Below are 17,062 nucleotides of genomic sequence, written 5' to 3' on the forward strand. Positions count from 1 at the left end.
ATGCTTTACAATTTCCACAGAACAGAAACTACAATAACCTGTTATACAATTAGTCACAAATACAGTCCTCGAGTTTTTTGCCCTTGCACCTGAGTATTGTCTAAAACATGTCTTCTTTGTAGCAGCTAGGCCCTGCCACCACTGTGCTTGAGTGACTTCACAAATCTGTTGTAAGCTGCTTCCCTGTCACTTCTCTGGCTCTCCTCTCCTGCTAAGCTTTGTTTCCTGGCAGTAATTAAAACCTTCTGCCACTGCCATAGCTACTGCTACTACTGGAACCACCATAGCCAGCTTGGTTTCGTGGTTTGGCAGAGTATTGGCCTCCACCAGTGTAGGGGCCAGAGCTTCTGCCTCCAAAATTTCCTCCTTTCATGGGTCCAGAATTTGAGGATTGATTGTTGTAATTGCCAAAGTCATTACAGCTTCCGCCACCTCCAAAGTTGCTTCCATCGTTACCAAATCCGTTCTAGCCATCCCCACTGCCACCGTATCCACCACCTCCTCGACTGCCACCAAAGCCACCTTGACCTCTGAAGTTCCCTCCACTACCAAAGTTATCATTCCCACCAAAACCACCTCCACGACCACCTCCAAAGTTTCTAGAACCTTCAGCTTCTTTGGCTGGATGAAGCACTAGCCATCTCTTGCTTAGATAGGGCTTTCCTTACTTCACAGTTGTAGCCATTCACAGTATGGTATTTTTTTTTTTTTAATATTTTATTTATTTGACAGAGAGAAATCACAACTAGGCAGAGAGGCAGGCAGAGAGAGAGGAGGAAGCAGGCTCCCCGCGGAGCAGAGAGCCCGATGTGGGGCTCGATCCCAGGACCCTGAGATCATGACCTGAGCCGAAGGCAGAGGCTTTAACCCACTGAGCCACCCAGGCACCCCAGTATGGTATTTTTGAATGACAGTCTTGTCTACAGAGTCATGATCATTAAATGTTACAAAAGCAAAACCCCTCTTTTTGCCACTGCCTCAGTCAGTCATGATCTCTATCACTTCGATTTTCCCATACTGTTCAAAAGAATCTCTTAGATGATGTTCTTCAGTGTCTTTAATGCCATCAACAAAAATCTTTTTCACAGTTTAGTGGGCACCAGGTCTTTGAGAATCTTGAGACAGCCAGCCCTCTTTGGTTCCACAACTCTTCCATCCACCATGTGTGGCCTTGCGTTCATAGCTGCATCCACCTTCTCCACAGGGGCATATGTGACAAACCCAAAGCCTTTGGAGCGCTTGGTGTTTGGATCTCTCATTACCACACAGTCCGTAAGCACTCTCCATTGCTCAGAATGGCTCCTCAAACTCATCGGTTGTTTGAAAGCTCAAACCTCCAATGAAGAGCTTCTGCAGCTGTTCAGGCTCTTTGGGAGGCTCTGACTTAGACATGATGGCAGTGGGAAGGGAACTTTAATGATGCTTACTCGGTGGTGCCCACCAGCAGAAAGTTCTCTTGGGACTCTTGATGGCACAATGTTAGCTCTTTTGTTACTGTTCTACAACCCTCATGAAGTTTGTTTTTCCTGTTACTCAGATTGGGTGATTTGTATTGATCTATCTTTGAATTTGATTTTTTTTCCTTTTCTCCATTTTACTAGTGAGTCATTCCAGTGAGTTTTAAGTTTGGATTACTGATTTTTTCAGTTTAAAATTTTCTGTTTGAGTCTTCTTTATATCTTTTGTTTCTTTGCTAAGATTTCCTATATTTGTTTTAAATATATTTGTAATTGCTCACTGAAGTATTTTTATGATAGTTCTTTGAAAATCTTTGTCAGATAATTTCAGTATCTGTGTCATCTTGGTATTGACATCTGTTGACTGTCTTTTCCCTTTTGAGTTGAGATGTTCCTGGTTCTTGGTATGACAGTGTAAGCCTGCACATTTTGGGTGTTCCGTTATACGACTCTGGTTTCTGTATAAATCTTGTTACCTGTTACTGCCAGACAGTAGTAGACAGGCTTTGCCCATACACACAACATCTGTAGACATCCTTCAGTAGGGTGGCCTTAGTGCTGGGTGGGATTGTAGGGGCGTTCAACTCTCAGGCATAGCTCCCTTTTGGCCTTCCATTTTTGAAGTTGCAATATTTCTATTTTTGCAGAACATACACCATTTGTAAATTATTCTTCCACTCCTATCCCATGTTTATCTTAGTCTGTGATTTATAATGAAATATTTCTTCAGGCATCTCTTAGTTGAATGAAACTCATCCTCTGGTATAGAAGGCATCAGCATATTTTTCTGAAAAGGACAAATAGTAAATATCAGAGGCTCTTGGAACCACATGGTCTCTGTCCCACTAGTGTGGCATAGTTTTACCTAGTATATGTTGCTTTTAAATACTTTGCTCTCTTTCCCTCTTCTCTTCTCTGAAAGCTTACATAGACTTAGGGCAGGAGGCCCAAACAAAAACTAGATTTTAATTTTTTCTTTTCTTACAGGTAATTTGAAGTTTGTAGTAGTCTCTGACTCCTACTAATGCTGAAGGTGTGGACTGTATTTGTTTGTTTGTTTGTTTTTAAGATTTCATTGTTTATTTATTGAGAGAGAGAGAGGGAGCATGCAAGCAGGGGGAAGAGGCAGAGGGAGAAGCAGACTCCCCACTAAGTAAGGAGCCTGATGTGGGGCTCAATCCCAGGAGTGTGAGATCATGACCTGAGCTGAGGCTCAGGTCTTATCCAACTCATGCGCCCAGGTGACCCCACCCAGGTGCCCCTCTGCTTGTTTTCAAATTCATCTGTCTGATATCTAAATGCAGAAGTTAGTATAGACATTGTCTCAGACTTGTCTCATTTTTGTGGAGAATGGTCTGAGGTAGGCATTGAGAGAGTTCTCTGCTGCTTAGTAGATTTATCAGGTAAGCAGATACTTTTGCTACCAAACTAAAAAATAAAGTGTAATTACTTTTTATGTAACCACCTCTGAGGTATGTTAATGGTACTTTAAGCATTCAAACAAATACCTAAACTGGTAATTCTTCTTTACTTTCTGTAGATTCTTGTAGATACTGTTTGGGCTCTGTCATACCTGACAGATGGAGGTAATGAGCAGATACAGATGGTTATTGATTCAGGGGTTGTGCCATTTCTTGTGCCCCTTCTGAGCCACCAGGAAGTGAAAGTTCAAGTAAGTATCTTATTTTTCTTACTTGTATAGAATTGTGTTTGCTATGTAACCTGTTAACTTGAACAACCAGGTTCCAGTTCTGTCTTCCATATTTCTGTATAAGATATGTACAAGATATGCACATATCTTCCATATTTCTCCTCTGTTTTACTGAACCTGATTTTGTTGGTTTCCAAATCTTTATCTCACCCAGATTCTTTGCAGAGTTTCAGACTGACAATAGCCAATTGTGCTCAAGGTCTTAGCTCCCCTAAGAACTACCTTCAAGCATTCCATTGCCATTTTAACCAGACAAAATTAAAATGTATAATCTTCTCCCACAAACCTGCTCCTCTTTTCATATCCCCTTTCAGTAGACCACATAGTCCAAGCTTGAAACCTTGATACCTCCTTTCATTTCCCCTCTGTTACAGAGTCCTGTTAATTTTTAATATATAGCTTTCAAATCTGTCTGCCCCTTATCTCTAGAGCCACTGAGTTAGTTCAAGACTCTTTTTTTCCCCACCAAATAATTGCAACAGCATCCTAACTGCATTTCCTTCTCTCTCATTTCTCCTTACTCTAATTAGGGGTGGGTGCCTGATAGAGATATTCATTCCACTTCTGCCAAAGTGACTGTCTAGATGGAAATATGTGCCCATTACAGGCCTTTATTAAAATATTTCTGTGGTACTAATTAAGTAATAAATTAAAAATAGCTGCTATTAGGGGCGCCTGGGTGGCTCAGTGGGTTAAAGCCTCTGCCTTTCGCTCGGGTCATGATCCCAGGGTCCTGGGATCGAGCCCCGCATCGGGCTCTCTGCTTGGCAGGGAGCCTGCTTCCTCCTCTCTCTGTCTCTGCCTGCCTCTCTCCCTACTTGTGATTTCTATCTGTCAAATAAATAAGTAAAATCTTTAAAAAAAAAAAAATAGCTGCTATTAAAATGAAACTTTACTTTTTAAATTTTCATTTCTTTTTAGTTTCTGAATCTTTTCAGCAGTTCTTCACACAATTTTTCTATATATTTCCATTTTTTACAAGACTTGCTTAAAATTCAAAATTACCTCTCAGTTCTACATAGTACTTTGTCTAAGAATACATTAAGTATCAGTCATTTACCCCTTGCATTTTTACATTTTCTCAGGACTGTGAAAAATAGAGAATCCGCTTCATCATAAACAAATAAATTTATAGAAAGTGTTTTTTATCCCCACCTAGACAGCAGCACTCAGAGCAGTTGGCAACATAGTGACTGGTACTGACGAGCAGACCCAGGTTGTTCTCAACTGCGATGTCCTCTCACACTTCCCAAATCTCTTATCACACCCGAAAGAGAAGATAAATAAGGTAAGGCATATAATTGCCTCACTGGTGCATTTCTTTCTCTCTGTATATTTCCTTTTTAACAGTCCCCTTGTTTTCTATTGCTATTTGTTTGATCATGATTGAGTTCAATACCACTATAGTTAAGATGAGAATTATTTCAAATCACCTCTGCAGTTATTTTATTATAAGTGCTCCCTATTTGATAAAATAACCAGTGTTTTTATTAAAATAGATTGGGCAGTAGCAAGAGTCAGTAAAGTAGTAGCCACTAAGTGAGAATACATACAAAATCTCTCATTGGATGGCTGGTATCTTTTATAAACGGAGAGATCATAATTTAATCTCCCTGTGAAATTAGGTTGGACCAAAAGAGGCAGTGCTTAAATTAAAGGATCAAAAAAGTCTTTTTTAAAATTTCAGAGTTGAAATACAAACTTAATTGTTAATTGTTAAATATATACTTAAGTACTTAATTCCTTTTATGTCTGCCTTATTTCACATTGCATAATTTTTTTAAGGTCCTTCCATGTTGGAGCATGTATCAGAACTTCGTTTGTTTTTGTAGCTGAACAAATATTCCACTGAACATATATATACCACATTCTGTTTATCCATTCATCTGTTGATGGACACTTGGAGTTTTTCTACCTTTTGGCTGTTGGGAATAATGTTGCAATGAACACTGGCAAGCAAGTGTCTGTTTGGGTCCCTGCTTTCAGTTCTCTTGGGTATATATCTAGGAGTAGAACTGCCCAGTCATATGGTAATTCTATGTTTAGCTTTTTGAGGAACTGCCAAATTGTTTTCCAGAGCGGCTGTACCATTTTACGTTTCTACAAGCACTGTATGAGAGTTCCAATTCCTTTTTTTAAATTATTATTATAGCCACCCTAGTAGCTGTGAAATGATGTCTTGCGGTTTTGATTTGCATTTAGTCTAATGTAGTTTTATCTTCCTGAATGCCACCATCCCCAAAACCAACATAACTGATCATTTCTTCTGTGTCATAGCTATATTTATATAGTTACCCAACTATAATTTGACAGTTGGATTCTTAAGAAAAGTATGTTGTCAAAAAGCGTATTTTATGAATACATTTGTTCCAATGAAGGGAAAGAAGCCAGAGTCTTTTAGACTCTGGGCCAGTTATTTTTACTGTAGAAATTTCAATAATATAGGTGATTTTTACAGCTAAAATGTATTCCATAATTGGAAACAGAGCTGAGAAGTGAGGAAGCCGGACAGAAGTGGGTGCAGAGAAGTTCTGGCCTGTGATCGATATGCTCTAAGTGAAGGTATCATGGGGGAAAGAAAAATGGTTCATATAGTTACCTACTCAGCCTCAGCAGCCAGTTAGTCTCCTCAGAAGTTTTTCAACTTGAGCATTTGTGTTATTTGCACTTGGGATCATCATGGGACCCTCATGGTGGAATAAAACTCTATTGTGTTCCCTCAGCATTTTTTAGAAACATTTGTTTATTTGAGAGAGAACACACACAAGTGAGTGCGCTGTCGTGGCAGCGGGGGCGTGAGAGGCCAAGGGAGGGAGAGAATCCCAAACAGATTCCCCACTGAGTGCAGAGCCCAACATGGGGCTCAATCCCTGGACCCTGAAATCATGACCTGAGCCCAAATCAAGAGTCAGACACCTAACCAACTAAGGCACCCAGGCGCCCCATATTCCCTCAGCATTTTAGTTTGAAATTTTTCAAACCTATGGGAAATTTATAAGAATAGTATCCCATATACTCTAAACACTGATTTACCAGTCCTTAGCATCTTACCACAATTGGATGGCAAAATATTTATAGTGAACTTTTTTAATTGTAGAAGAAGAGACAACATTTGACACTGAAATTGAAATAGAACCTGCTGGTTTGTGACTTACAGATTCTTTAAGGTTATAATAAAACTTGTTCTATAGACCCATTCCAGACTTATCAGGTACTTAATTTCTAAATATGTCTCCCAAGTAAATATTTTTATAATAAAACAACTCTCCTTTCCTAGAAGTTTTAACAGACTATTAGGAAATTGAGTCTTTTATTTATTTCTGTCCTTATATTTTTAGAGGGACCTTAAGCACCAAAAATGTAAGCTGCATGAGTTAGGGTTTTTGTTTGTTTTCTTCAATGCCATATTACCATTGTCTAAAATAGTGGTCTGTGGGGGCGCCTGAGTGGCTCAGTGGGTTAAGCCTCTGCCTTCTGCTCAGGTCATGGTCTCAGGGTCCTGGGATCGAGCCCCGCATTGGGCTCTCTGCTTAGCAGGCAGCTTGCTCCCCCCTCTCCCTCTGCCTGCCTCTCTGCCTACTTGTCTCTCTCTCTCTCTCTCTGTCAAATAAATAAATAAAATCTTTAAAAATAAAATAATTGGCCTAGCTTTTATAGGCATATGTTTTATTGAATAGATAAATGCTAGGTTATTGGGGTCCAAGTATTATGGGTAGAAGTTTGGTTTATAACTTGTTTAAAATGAGAGATTATGTGTTACTTAATTGCTTTTTGGATACATTCCCCCTAATGGAACTCAAGTGATTTTGTTATAGTATATGTAAACTACATTAAAATAAAAATATAAATGCATTAAAAATAATTTTTCAAACAAAGGTACCTTGTATTTTGTTCACTTATAGGAAGCAGTGTGGTTCCTTTCCAACATAACAGCAGGCAACCAGCAACAAGTTCAAGCTGTAATAGATGCGGGATTAATTCCTATGATTATTCATCAGCTTGCTAAGGTCAGTGGTATTATAAGTTTATCATGTACATTAATATATTATAACCAAGGGACGCCTGGGTGGCTCAGTGGGTTAAACCCTCTGCCTTCAGCTCAGATCATGATCTCAGGGTTCTGGGATCGAGCCCCACATTGGGCTCTCTGCTCAGCCGGGAGCCTGCTTCCCCCTCTCTCTGCCTGCCTCTCTGCCTACTTGTGATCTTTCTCTCTGTCAAATAAATAAAAATATTTTTTTTTAAAAAAATATATATATATAATAACCAAGATTTTTTGAATAAACAATTCATGTAATCATTTCTTTTTTAACCTTCAGGGGGACTTTGGAACACAAAAAGAAGCTGCTTGGGCAATTAGCAACCTAACGATAAGTGGCAGAAAAGATCAAGTGAGTATGGAGAAACTGTTGGGATTGTTAATACTGAAAAGTATACTGCTCTTTTATGTTTAGGAGCTGCAGATTGTTTATAAGTCCTGTGCTGTGTTCTTTTTGGGGCAAAGATAATTATATGAATAAAAATGTTTCCTTTGTTGCCTAGGTTGAGTACCTTGTACAGCAGAATGTAATACCACCATTCTGTAATTTACTGTCTGTGAAAGATTCTCAAGTTGTTCAGGTGGTCCTCGATGGTCTGAAAAACATTCTGATAATGGCTGGTGATGAAGCAAGCACAATAGCTGAAATCATAGAAGAATGTGGAGGTAAGAGTGGATTGAAGAAAAATAGTTGAGCACTGGAATGTTGAAACAGTAGTTCCTTTAAAGACAGCTAATTAGGGAGAAAACTGTCAGGAAACACTGCGGTTCCATCATCAAAGTATGTTGCTGTCCTTTGTTGCCATGTTAGCGTTCCAGGAAGATTTTCCAGCAAGCGTTAATCCATACTTTGGAAAAACTGGTTGGGAAGGTCACTCCGTGCCTTCCTAGAGGTTTATGTTGCTTTTTAGGTAACATAAACACTCCTCTTGAAGCCATAGTGCCGTAGAGCAAATTGAAAGCTCAAGAACCACTATAGCAGAGAAACTTACAAGCTTTGTTACAGTCGGCCACAGTGAAACACTTCTTTCATGTTACACCTAATATCATTTGATTCTGTGGACCATACTTTGCGAAATACTGTTCCATGTTGTTGGCAAAGGTTAGTGATTCAAGAGTCATCTAGATATTTTATTTCAGCCTTAGATTGCTAGAGCTGTGTGCTGAACTTACTACCACAGAAGTTGCTTCGACATTTTAATGAGAAAACTGTGATTTGAAATACTATATTAATTATTTCTCTGGTAATGACATATGAAATATATTTTTTTTAAGTTTTATTTTTAAAGGTACCTGTTCATTATGTACTAAATTGCCCAAACCTTAAATTAACTCATTCTGTTGTGATGTTTTATTTTCTATATCTTGTTGCTTACTACGTGTAGTTAATACTACCCATTTTATTTTTTAAGAGAAAGTAAACATAATAGCATCATAAAATATTCAGACTGAAAGTATTTTCTTAATAAGAAGAAGAAATTATCCTAGAGATGTTAAGGAGGTTAATCTATGGTCATAGAAGTAGATCTTCATACTATTAACTCACTGTTCATTCTGGTTTTAAGATATTTTGAGATAAAATGAAATTAGCATTGTAGTCTAATACAGAACAATTTATCCCCAGAGAATTTAAACTGCAGAATTTTAACTCTTCAGCTTTTTATCAATATAGTTGTTTTGGTCTATGGGAGGTATAGTTATAGTTAGGATACACGTTTAATTAGTATTTTATAATTTTATAAAGAACTTTACATCCATTATCTTTGTCACTTATATTCCCATTTTCTGGGTTTTATATTACTATATAAAGAAAAAATGCAACTATTTCAGAATAACCTAGCTAAAAAGACATTTCAAGGAAGAATACTGTTAAGGATTTAAATTTATAGACTTGTGCATCTGATGCATGGAGTAAATATATTGAGAATAAAAATGAAAGCATTCTATAGTTCTGAAAAATTGTTTCCCAGTTTCATTATGGTTATAGGAGATAAGGACCCTATTTAATTACTTCAAAATTTAAAGCTTTGTCTTCTGTTTATGTGAGTCAATCACGAAGTTTCTAAAAACTTGTTATATAAAAGTAGTAACATTTGGAAAACAAAGGGAAAGTTAAAAATTACTATATGAGATAGTGTGCTTCCACTAAAACAGACTGCGGAGGCCTTGGTTCAAGGTCTGTCACTAACTTGCCACACAGCCGGCAGTAAATCGCTTTACATCTCTGGACCATAGCTTCCTTGTCTGTCAGATGGAGTGCTTAGGTGTTTTCTTAAACCTTCTGCCTCAGATACAAGTGTACTTCAGGGGTTTGTAGAGAGGAAGAAATTAGTGAGATACTGGCCCCTCCAACCAGAGCAGCTCAGAGTTTTATTTGTTTTTTAGAAAACTGTTATCTTTGGAGAGTGGTGGGAGGTGTTCTGAGTTCTTTCAGATTTTCCGTGGTGAAAATGAACAGTTTTTGTTTGTGTCTGCTTAGTTATTTGATATTTTTGTTTTTACCAGGCTTGGAGAAAATTGAAGTTTTACAGCAACATGAAAATGAAGACATATATAAATTAGCATTTGAAATCATAGATCAGTATTTCTCTGGTGATGATGTAAGTATGCACTATGCCTGGATGTACATTAAAACCTATACATACTGTAAGTTTGCTAAGAATTTTCCTTTTATCATTAATACGACAAGTTTATATTTCTATCATATTCTTGAGATGGCATTCTCTAGTTATTTTTAATAATCTAAATTTTTAAAAAATTAATGATTGTTTTCCATCAGTGAGTTTTTTTTTAATTTTTTATTTTATTTTCAAGATTTTATTTATTTGACAGAGAGAGTGCAAAAGGGGGAAGGGGCAGGGAGAGAGGAGAAGCAGACTCCCCACTGAGCAGGGAGCCTGACTCACAGCTCAGTCCCAGGACACCAGGATCATGACCTGAGCCAAGGCAGATGCTTAACCAACTGAGCCACCCAGAAACCCATTATTCAGCTTTTTAAAAAAAATACTGTTTGAAACATCATTACAAGGTAAAAATACAAAAATAGGTCTTTGAGGGGCACCTGACTGGCCCAGTCAGTAAAACATGAGACTCTTGATCTCAGGGTTGAAAGTTTGAACCCCATAAAGATTACTTTAAAAAAAAAAAAAAACAAGGGACGCCTGGGTGGCTCAGTTGGTTAAGCAGCTGCCTTCGGCTCAGGTCATGATCCCAGCGTCCTGGGATCGAGTCCCACATCGGGCTCCGTGCTCCGCAGGGAGCCTGCTTCTCTCTCTGTCTCTGTCTGCCTGTGCTCGCTCTTGCTCTCTCTCTCTCTCTGACAAATAAATAAATAAAAATCTTTTAAAAAAAAAACAAAAACAAAACAAAAAAAAACACATCTTGTTGCATTTGTAATCTGTTAAATGGGAAGAAATAGTACAGTTGACTCTTGAACAAGTGTTTGAACTGCACATGTCCACTTATAGGTAGTTTTCCTTTGGTTTTTGGTTTTTGGTTTTTTGGGTTTTTTTTAAAGATTTTATTTATTTATTTGACAGACGGAGATCACAAGGAGGCAGAGAGGCAGGCAGAGAGAGAGAGAGGAGGAAGCAGGGTCCTGGGATCGAGCCCCACATTTGGTTCTCTGCTCCTCAGAGAGCCTGCTTCCTCCTCTCTCTGTCTGCCTCCCTGCCTACCCGTGATCTCTCTCTCTGTCAAATAAATAAATAAAATCTTTAAAAAAAAAAAATCCCTTTAAAAATACAGCATATAATACATATAATATACAAAATATGTGCTAATCAACTGTTTATGTTTATCAGTAAGGCTTCCAATCAACAGTAGGCTTTTCATAGTTAAATTTGGGGGAGTCTTGAAAGCTTTTCCGCTAAGGTCAGGAACACGGCAGGGATGTCCATTATCACCACTGCTATTCAACATAGTACTAGAAGTCCTAGCCTCAGCAATCAGACAACAAAAAGAAATTAAAGGCATCCAAATTGGCAAAGAAGAAGTCAAACTATCACTCTTCGCAGATGATATGATACTATATGTGGAAAACCCAAAAGACTCCACTCCAAAACTGCTAAAACTTGTACAGGAATTCAGTAAAGTGTCAGGATATAAAATCAGTCCACAGAAATCAGTTGCATTTCTGTACACCAACAATAAGACAAAAGAAAGAGAAATTAAGGAGTCAATCCCATTTACAATTGCACCCAAAACTATAAGATACCTAGGAATAAACCTAACCAAAGAGGCTAAGAATCTATACGCAGAAAATTATAAAGTACTCATGAAAGAAATTGAGGAAGACACAAAGAAATGGAAAAATGTTCCATGCTCCTGGATTGGAAGAATAAATATTGTGAAAATGTCTATGCTACCTAAAGCAATCTACACATTTAATGCAATCCCTATCAAAATACCATCATTTTTTTCAAAGAAATGGAACAAATAATCCTAAAATTTATATGGAACCAGAAAAGACCTCGAATAGCCAAAGGAATATTGAAAAAGAAAGCCAAAGTTGGTGGCATCACAATTCTGGACTTCAAACTCTATTACAAAACTGTCATCATCAAGACAGCATGGTACTGGCACAAAAACAGACGCATAGATCAGTGGAACAGAATAGAGAGCCCAGAAATAGACCCTCAACTCTATGGTCAACTAATCTTCGACAAAGCAGGAAAGAATGTCCAATGGAAAAAAGACAGCCTCTTCAATAAATGGTGCTGGGAAAATTGGACAGCCACATGCAGAAAAATGAAATTGGACCACTTCCTTACACCACACATGAAAATAGACTCAAAATGGATGAAGGACCTCAGTGTGAGAAAGGAATCCATCAAAATCCTTGAGGAGAACGCAGGCAGCAACCTCTTCGACCTCAGCCGCAGCAACATCTTCCTAGGAACAACCGCAAAGGCAAGGGAAGCAAGGGCAAAATGAACTATTGGGATTTCATCAAGATCAAAAGCTTTTGCACAGCTAAGGAAACAGTTAACAAAACCAAAAGACAACTGACAGAATGGGAAAAGATATTTGCAAACGACACATCAGATAAAGGGCTAGTATCCAAAATCTATAAGGAACTTAGCAAACGCAACACCCAAAGAACAAACAATCCAATCAAGAAATGGGCAGAGGACATGAACAGACATTTCTGCAAAGAAGATATCCAGATGGCCAACAGACACATGAAAAGGTGCTCCACGTCACTCGGCATCAGGGAAATACAAATCAAAACCACAATGAGATATCACCTCACACCAGTCAGAATGGCTAAAATGAACAAGTCAGGAAATGACAGATGCTGGCGAGGATGTGGAGAAAGGGGAACCCTCCTACACTGTTGGTGGGAATGCAAGCTGGTGCAACCACTCTGGAAAACAGCATGGAGCTTCCTCAAAATGTTGAAAATAGAACTACCCTATGACCCAGCAATTGCACTACTGGGTATTTACCCTAAAGATACAAACATAGTGATCCGAAGGGGCACGTGTACCCGAATGTTTATAGCAGCAATGTCTACAGTAGCCAAACTATGGAAAGAACCTAGATGTCCATCAACAGATGAATGGATAAAGAAGATGTGGTATAGATACACAATGGAATACTATGCAGCCATCAAAAGAAATGAAATCTTGCCATTTGCGACGACGTGGATGGAACTAGAGGGTATCATACTTAGTGAAATAAGTCAATCGGAGAAAGACAACTATCATATGATCTCCCTGATATGAGGACGTGGAGAAGCAACATGGGGGGTTAGGGGGATAGGAGAAAAATAAATGAAACAAGATGGGATTGGGAGGGAGACAAACCATAAGTGACTCTTAATCTCACAAAACAAACTGGGGGTTGCTGGGGGGAGGTGGGGTTGGGAGAGGGGGAGGGGGTTATGGACAATGGGGAGGGTATGTGCTATCGTGAGTGCTGTGGAGTGTGTAAACCTGGTGATTCACAGACCTGTACCCCTGGGGATAAAAATACATTATATGTTTATGAAAAAAAAAAAAAATTGGGGGGAGTCAGAAGTTATACTTGGATTTTTGACTCTGCATTGGGGAGGGGTTGGTGCCCCTTGCCCCGTAATGTTCAAGGGTCAACTGTAATTATAGAAATGATGTGTGTTCAGATAGGTAAAATAAATCTACAGGTACAGAAGCTTAAGAATGGACTAGGGATGGGGGAGGGGATAAAAAAATTGGAGCACTCTTTAAATGTGTGTTCAGTTTAATTAAATTGTTAAATTACTTGGGGCACCTGGATAGCTCGGTTGGTTGAGTGTCCAGCTCTTGGGCTCTTGATTTTGGCTCAGGTAATGAGATTGAGACCCCCTTTGGGCTTAGCAGTCAGCAGGGAGTCCTACCAGAGATTTTCTCTCCCTCTGCCCTCCCCTCCCCAACAGCTGGCACACCCGTACTCTCTCGAAAATAAATAAATCTTTAAAAAAAATAAATTGTTGGGGCACCTGGGTGACTCAGTGGGTTAAAGCCTCTACCTTCGGCTCAAGTCATGATCCCATGATCTGGGATCGAGCCCCAAATCGGGCTCCCTGCTCAGCAGGGAGCCTGCTTCCTCCTCTCTCTCTCTCTGCCTGCCTCTCTGCCTACTTGTGATCTCTGTCTGTCAAATAAATAAAATCTTTTAAATAAATAAATAAATAGTTAAATTTCTTAATATTATTGATTTAAATATTTTTATTGATTGAAACATACAGAATGATTTTACAACATTTGAATAGAACTCTCATAAGAAGTTCTGCTTATACCGTAACATGTAGTATCTTAACATAATAAGGACTTTTTGTTTTTTATAGATTGATGAAGATCCTAGCCTCATTCCTGAAGCAACACAAGGAGGTACTTACAATTTTGACCCAACAGCCAACCTTCAAACAAAAGAATTTAATTTTTAAGTTCAGTTGAGTGCAGCATCTTTCCCAATTCAATACGAAGCACCACCAGATGGCTACCAAATGACAAGAAGAAGAACAACAACAAAAGGCTCCAAAACACACATGCCTCTTCGTTTTGATGCTTCTAAAGCAAGCCATGTCTCAGTCACTTTGCAGTTGCCAAAAGTTACTATCACATGGACTGTAAATGCATATGCATGATTTCCTAAACTGTTTTAGAATTCTCCTTAACAATCTCAACTATCCTATTTTTCCCTGTTCCCTGGTGCCACATGCTGACAACTGCAATCTCCAGTTTAGAATATTCCATAGTGGTGGCATGTCAGCTGCCCACTTGATATTCCTTTGGAAAACGGTGCGCTGTGGATCAAGACACTTTGGTATGATGCATATACACGTTGGAAGACTTTAAAGAGGTACAGTCTGATCTGAGCCTCCATCATTGTCCTCCACAAACATATTTTCATATTCTTTATGTGGAAGAATAGATTTTAAAGTACAAGCCAAATGATTTTCATTGGTGGAACTGACACACAAAAAAGTAACTTAAAAAAAGAAACTTGATTATTGATTAAACAGATAAGTTTTAAAAAAACTGTGCTTCATCTACCAGTAATTGATGTGTTTATTATCTGCCTCAGAAGCCAGGGTTGGAGGAAGAACTTTAGCTATGGATGGTAATGCTTTCGCCATTATACCTAATTTTTGAGAACAGCAAGCCCTATTTGACCACTCACTTCAGCCTGTGTGTTCCTGCTGTTTTGAAGTAATCAAATGCTGTGCATGGTATTTTACCTGAGCTGCAACCTGTTACGGACTTGAACTTCTGTTTAAGTTGAAAGCAAGAGTCCCTGACTATAAAGAAAAAAACAAATATAAAACAACAACAAAAAACAAAGGTCTAAAGTACCAATTGGTGATGTTAAAAAAAAAAAAAAAATCTTGCTTTCAGCTTTCAGGAGTTAATATTTTTTGTTTTAAATTGATAATTGGATATGGTTGATTTATATTGGGTTTAAACTGTGGAGCTTTCATGTTTACTGTAATTTAGTCTTAAAATATTTTTTACTTAGTAACCAGTGCTTTTGATAATGTGGTTGGCAACAAACCAGCAACTATTTAGAAGTGTTATAAAACTTCATTCTTTGAGTATTGGGAAAGTTAATTCAGATCCTACTCTAAAAGCATATTCACATATTAAAAGATTCAGACAAGGATCTGTGTAGAGGAATAATCTGCAGTTATTTGACATAGACCTGATTTGCAGTGACCTTTGAGCAATTCTGCAAAATTTGGTATTACTATGTAAAGTCCTTGCTTTCAGTAAATTGTCTGACCCAGTTATTAATGAAAGAATATGGATTTGAAAATTTTTAAACTGAATAATTTGTGCTGTCACAGAAATGGTTTTGTTGCTATTGTTTACTGGGTATAATTTCCCAATGCATTGATGTGAAGGGATAGAAAAATCTAAACTAATCTAGTATCCGATGGGGGGTGTATTTACTGTGATGAAGATGAGACAGACACCATCAGAGCTTTGTGAATCAGCTGGGGTGTTTTCACTGATAAACAACACATAGCAGGTGTGCATTCATTACAAATATATGTATCTGCCAAGGTGGAGCCACTTTAAAGAGTGAGTTTTGTCTTGTATCTAAAATGGATACAAGCGTATGTTTAAACTGCAAGATTTTTACTTGCTAGAGAATCTGTTTTAATATAGTGGTTTGGCCTCTGATTATTTATAGGTTTTATAAATTTTAGAATCAATTTCTCTTTAAGGTGGCTCAGATTTTTCAACTCTTGTGCACATAAAATTGAGTTGAAATTCATTGTGCCTTTTTTCTTTATCCAAATTTTGAGTTAAAGCTTCATATGGTAACTGCATCCTGTTCAGACACTGTAGTCGAAATTTTTGAAACTGTGTGGTGTTCACTAAAAGTAGGAATAACAAAGTCAAAGCTAATTAAGGTCACAAACTTCGGTGAAACCCTTAAAGTCCAAATCTTCTCAATATTGTGAATTGTACCCCTTCCAGTTTAGTTACTTCTGGACTCTCCCTACTACTTACTGACAGTTACCTTTTAAATTTTGCACACATTGAGATTAAATTGGGCCTCTACTGTGCCGATTCCAATTTCCTCTTGTGTTTTAAGCGCGAACTAACATAAGACATTAGCATCAAGTAGTGCAGACATACGTATGCATTTGCTTGATTCAGTTTGTTGTGACCTTATCAGTTTGGAATTGGAATTGCACCATTTCGTAGACTAAGGAAACTAAGTATATTGCTGCACTTTTAAGTTTTCAGAACAGTGTTGAAAAATTGCATTGTTTTTATTTTTTTTAAACTCAGTTAAAAAAAACTAAAACGTTCTTTCAAAAGAGGCATCTAAATGTGTTCCTAATTTTGTATATGGGCTTAGGTTTTGTAACCAATAAAAAAAGCTGCTATCAAATATGATAAAACATTGAAGAACTTATTTCTAAGTTTCTTATTAAGAACTTATTTCTTAGTTTCTTAGTTTTGTTTACTGCATGGTTAAATTTAAATTTGGAACTATTTTTCAAACAACCGCAATGGGAGGCAAGTCATGCATTACTCTTTCGTTGTATTTTAATTTCTCTCTTCCATTATAACAAACCAGGACAGTAACAGTGCTAGATTTCAGAGTATTTTGTGAAAAATAAGAAATGCCCAAATCTTTATTATTTCCTGATTTGCCCTAACAGTACCGCAAACCAGGTGGCTTCAAACAGAAGGAACTTACTGTTGTCCAGTTCTGGAGGCCAGAAGTTGGAAATCAGGTGCAGGCTGGGACCTTCTCTGGAGGCTCTAGGGAGGACCCTTTGTCTCCTCCCAGCTTCTGGGTGCCAGGCAGTGCTCGGCGTTCCTCAGCTTGTAGTGGCATCCCTCCAGCCCCCGCTGTCGTCCTCGTCACGTG

The 17,062-nt window shown here is 38.1% G+C and overlaps 1 protein-coding gene across 1 annotated transcript in view; it reads left to right on the top strand.

The window, feature by feature from the left end:
- The window catches only part of KPNA3 (karyopherin subunit alpha 3), a 103,524-nt gene extending 86,948 nt beyond the window's left edge, over positions 1-16,576 (top strand). The window contains exons 11-17 of the mRNA XM_045978347.1: positions 2,998-3,129; positions 4,328-4,456; positions 7,071-7,175; positions 7,488-7,559; positions 7,711-7,873; positions 9,713-9,807; positions 14,016-16,576. Of these exons, the coding sequence (XP_045834303.1) occupies positions 2,998-3,129; positions 4,328-4,456; positions 7,071-7,175; positions 7,488-7,559; positions 7,711-7,873; positions 9,713-9,807; positions 14,016-14,114 (795 nt within the window). The 3' untranslated portion in view covers positions 14,115-16,576. The remainder of the gene's footprint in view (positions 1-2,997; positions 3,130-4,327; positions 4,457-7,070; positions 7,176-7,487; positions 7,560-7,710; positions 7,874-9,712; positions 9,808-14,015) is intronic.
- The last annotated feature ends 486 nt before the right edge of the window (positions 16,577-17,062 follow it).

This window comes from Meles meles, chromosome 14, assembly GCF_922984935.1.
Source record: "Meles meles chromosome 14, mMelMel3.1 paternal haplotype, whole genome shotgun sequence".
Classification (NCBI taxonomy): Eukaryota; Metazoa; Chordata; class Mammalia; order Carnivora; family Mustelidae; genus Meles; species Meles meles.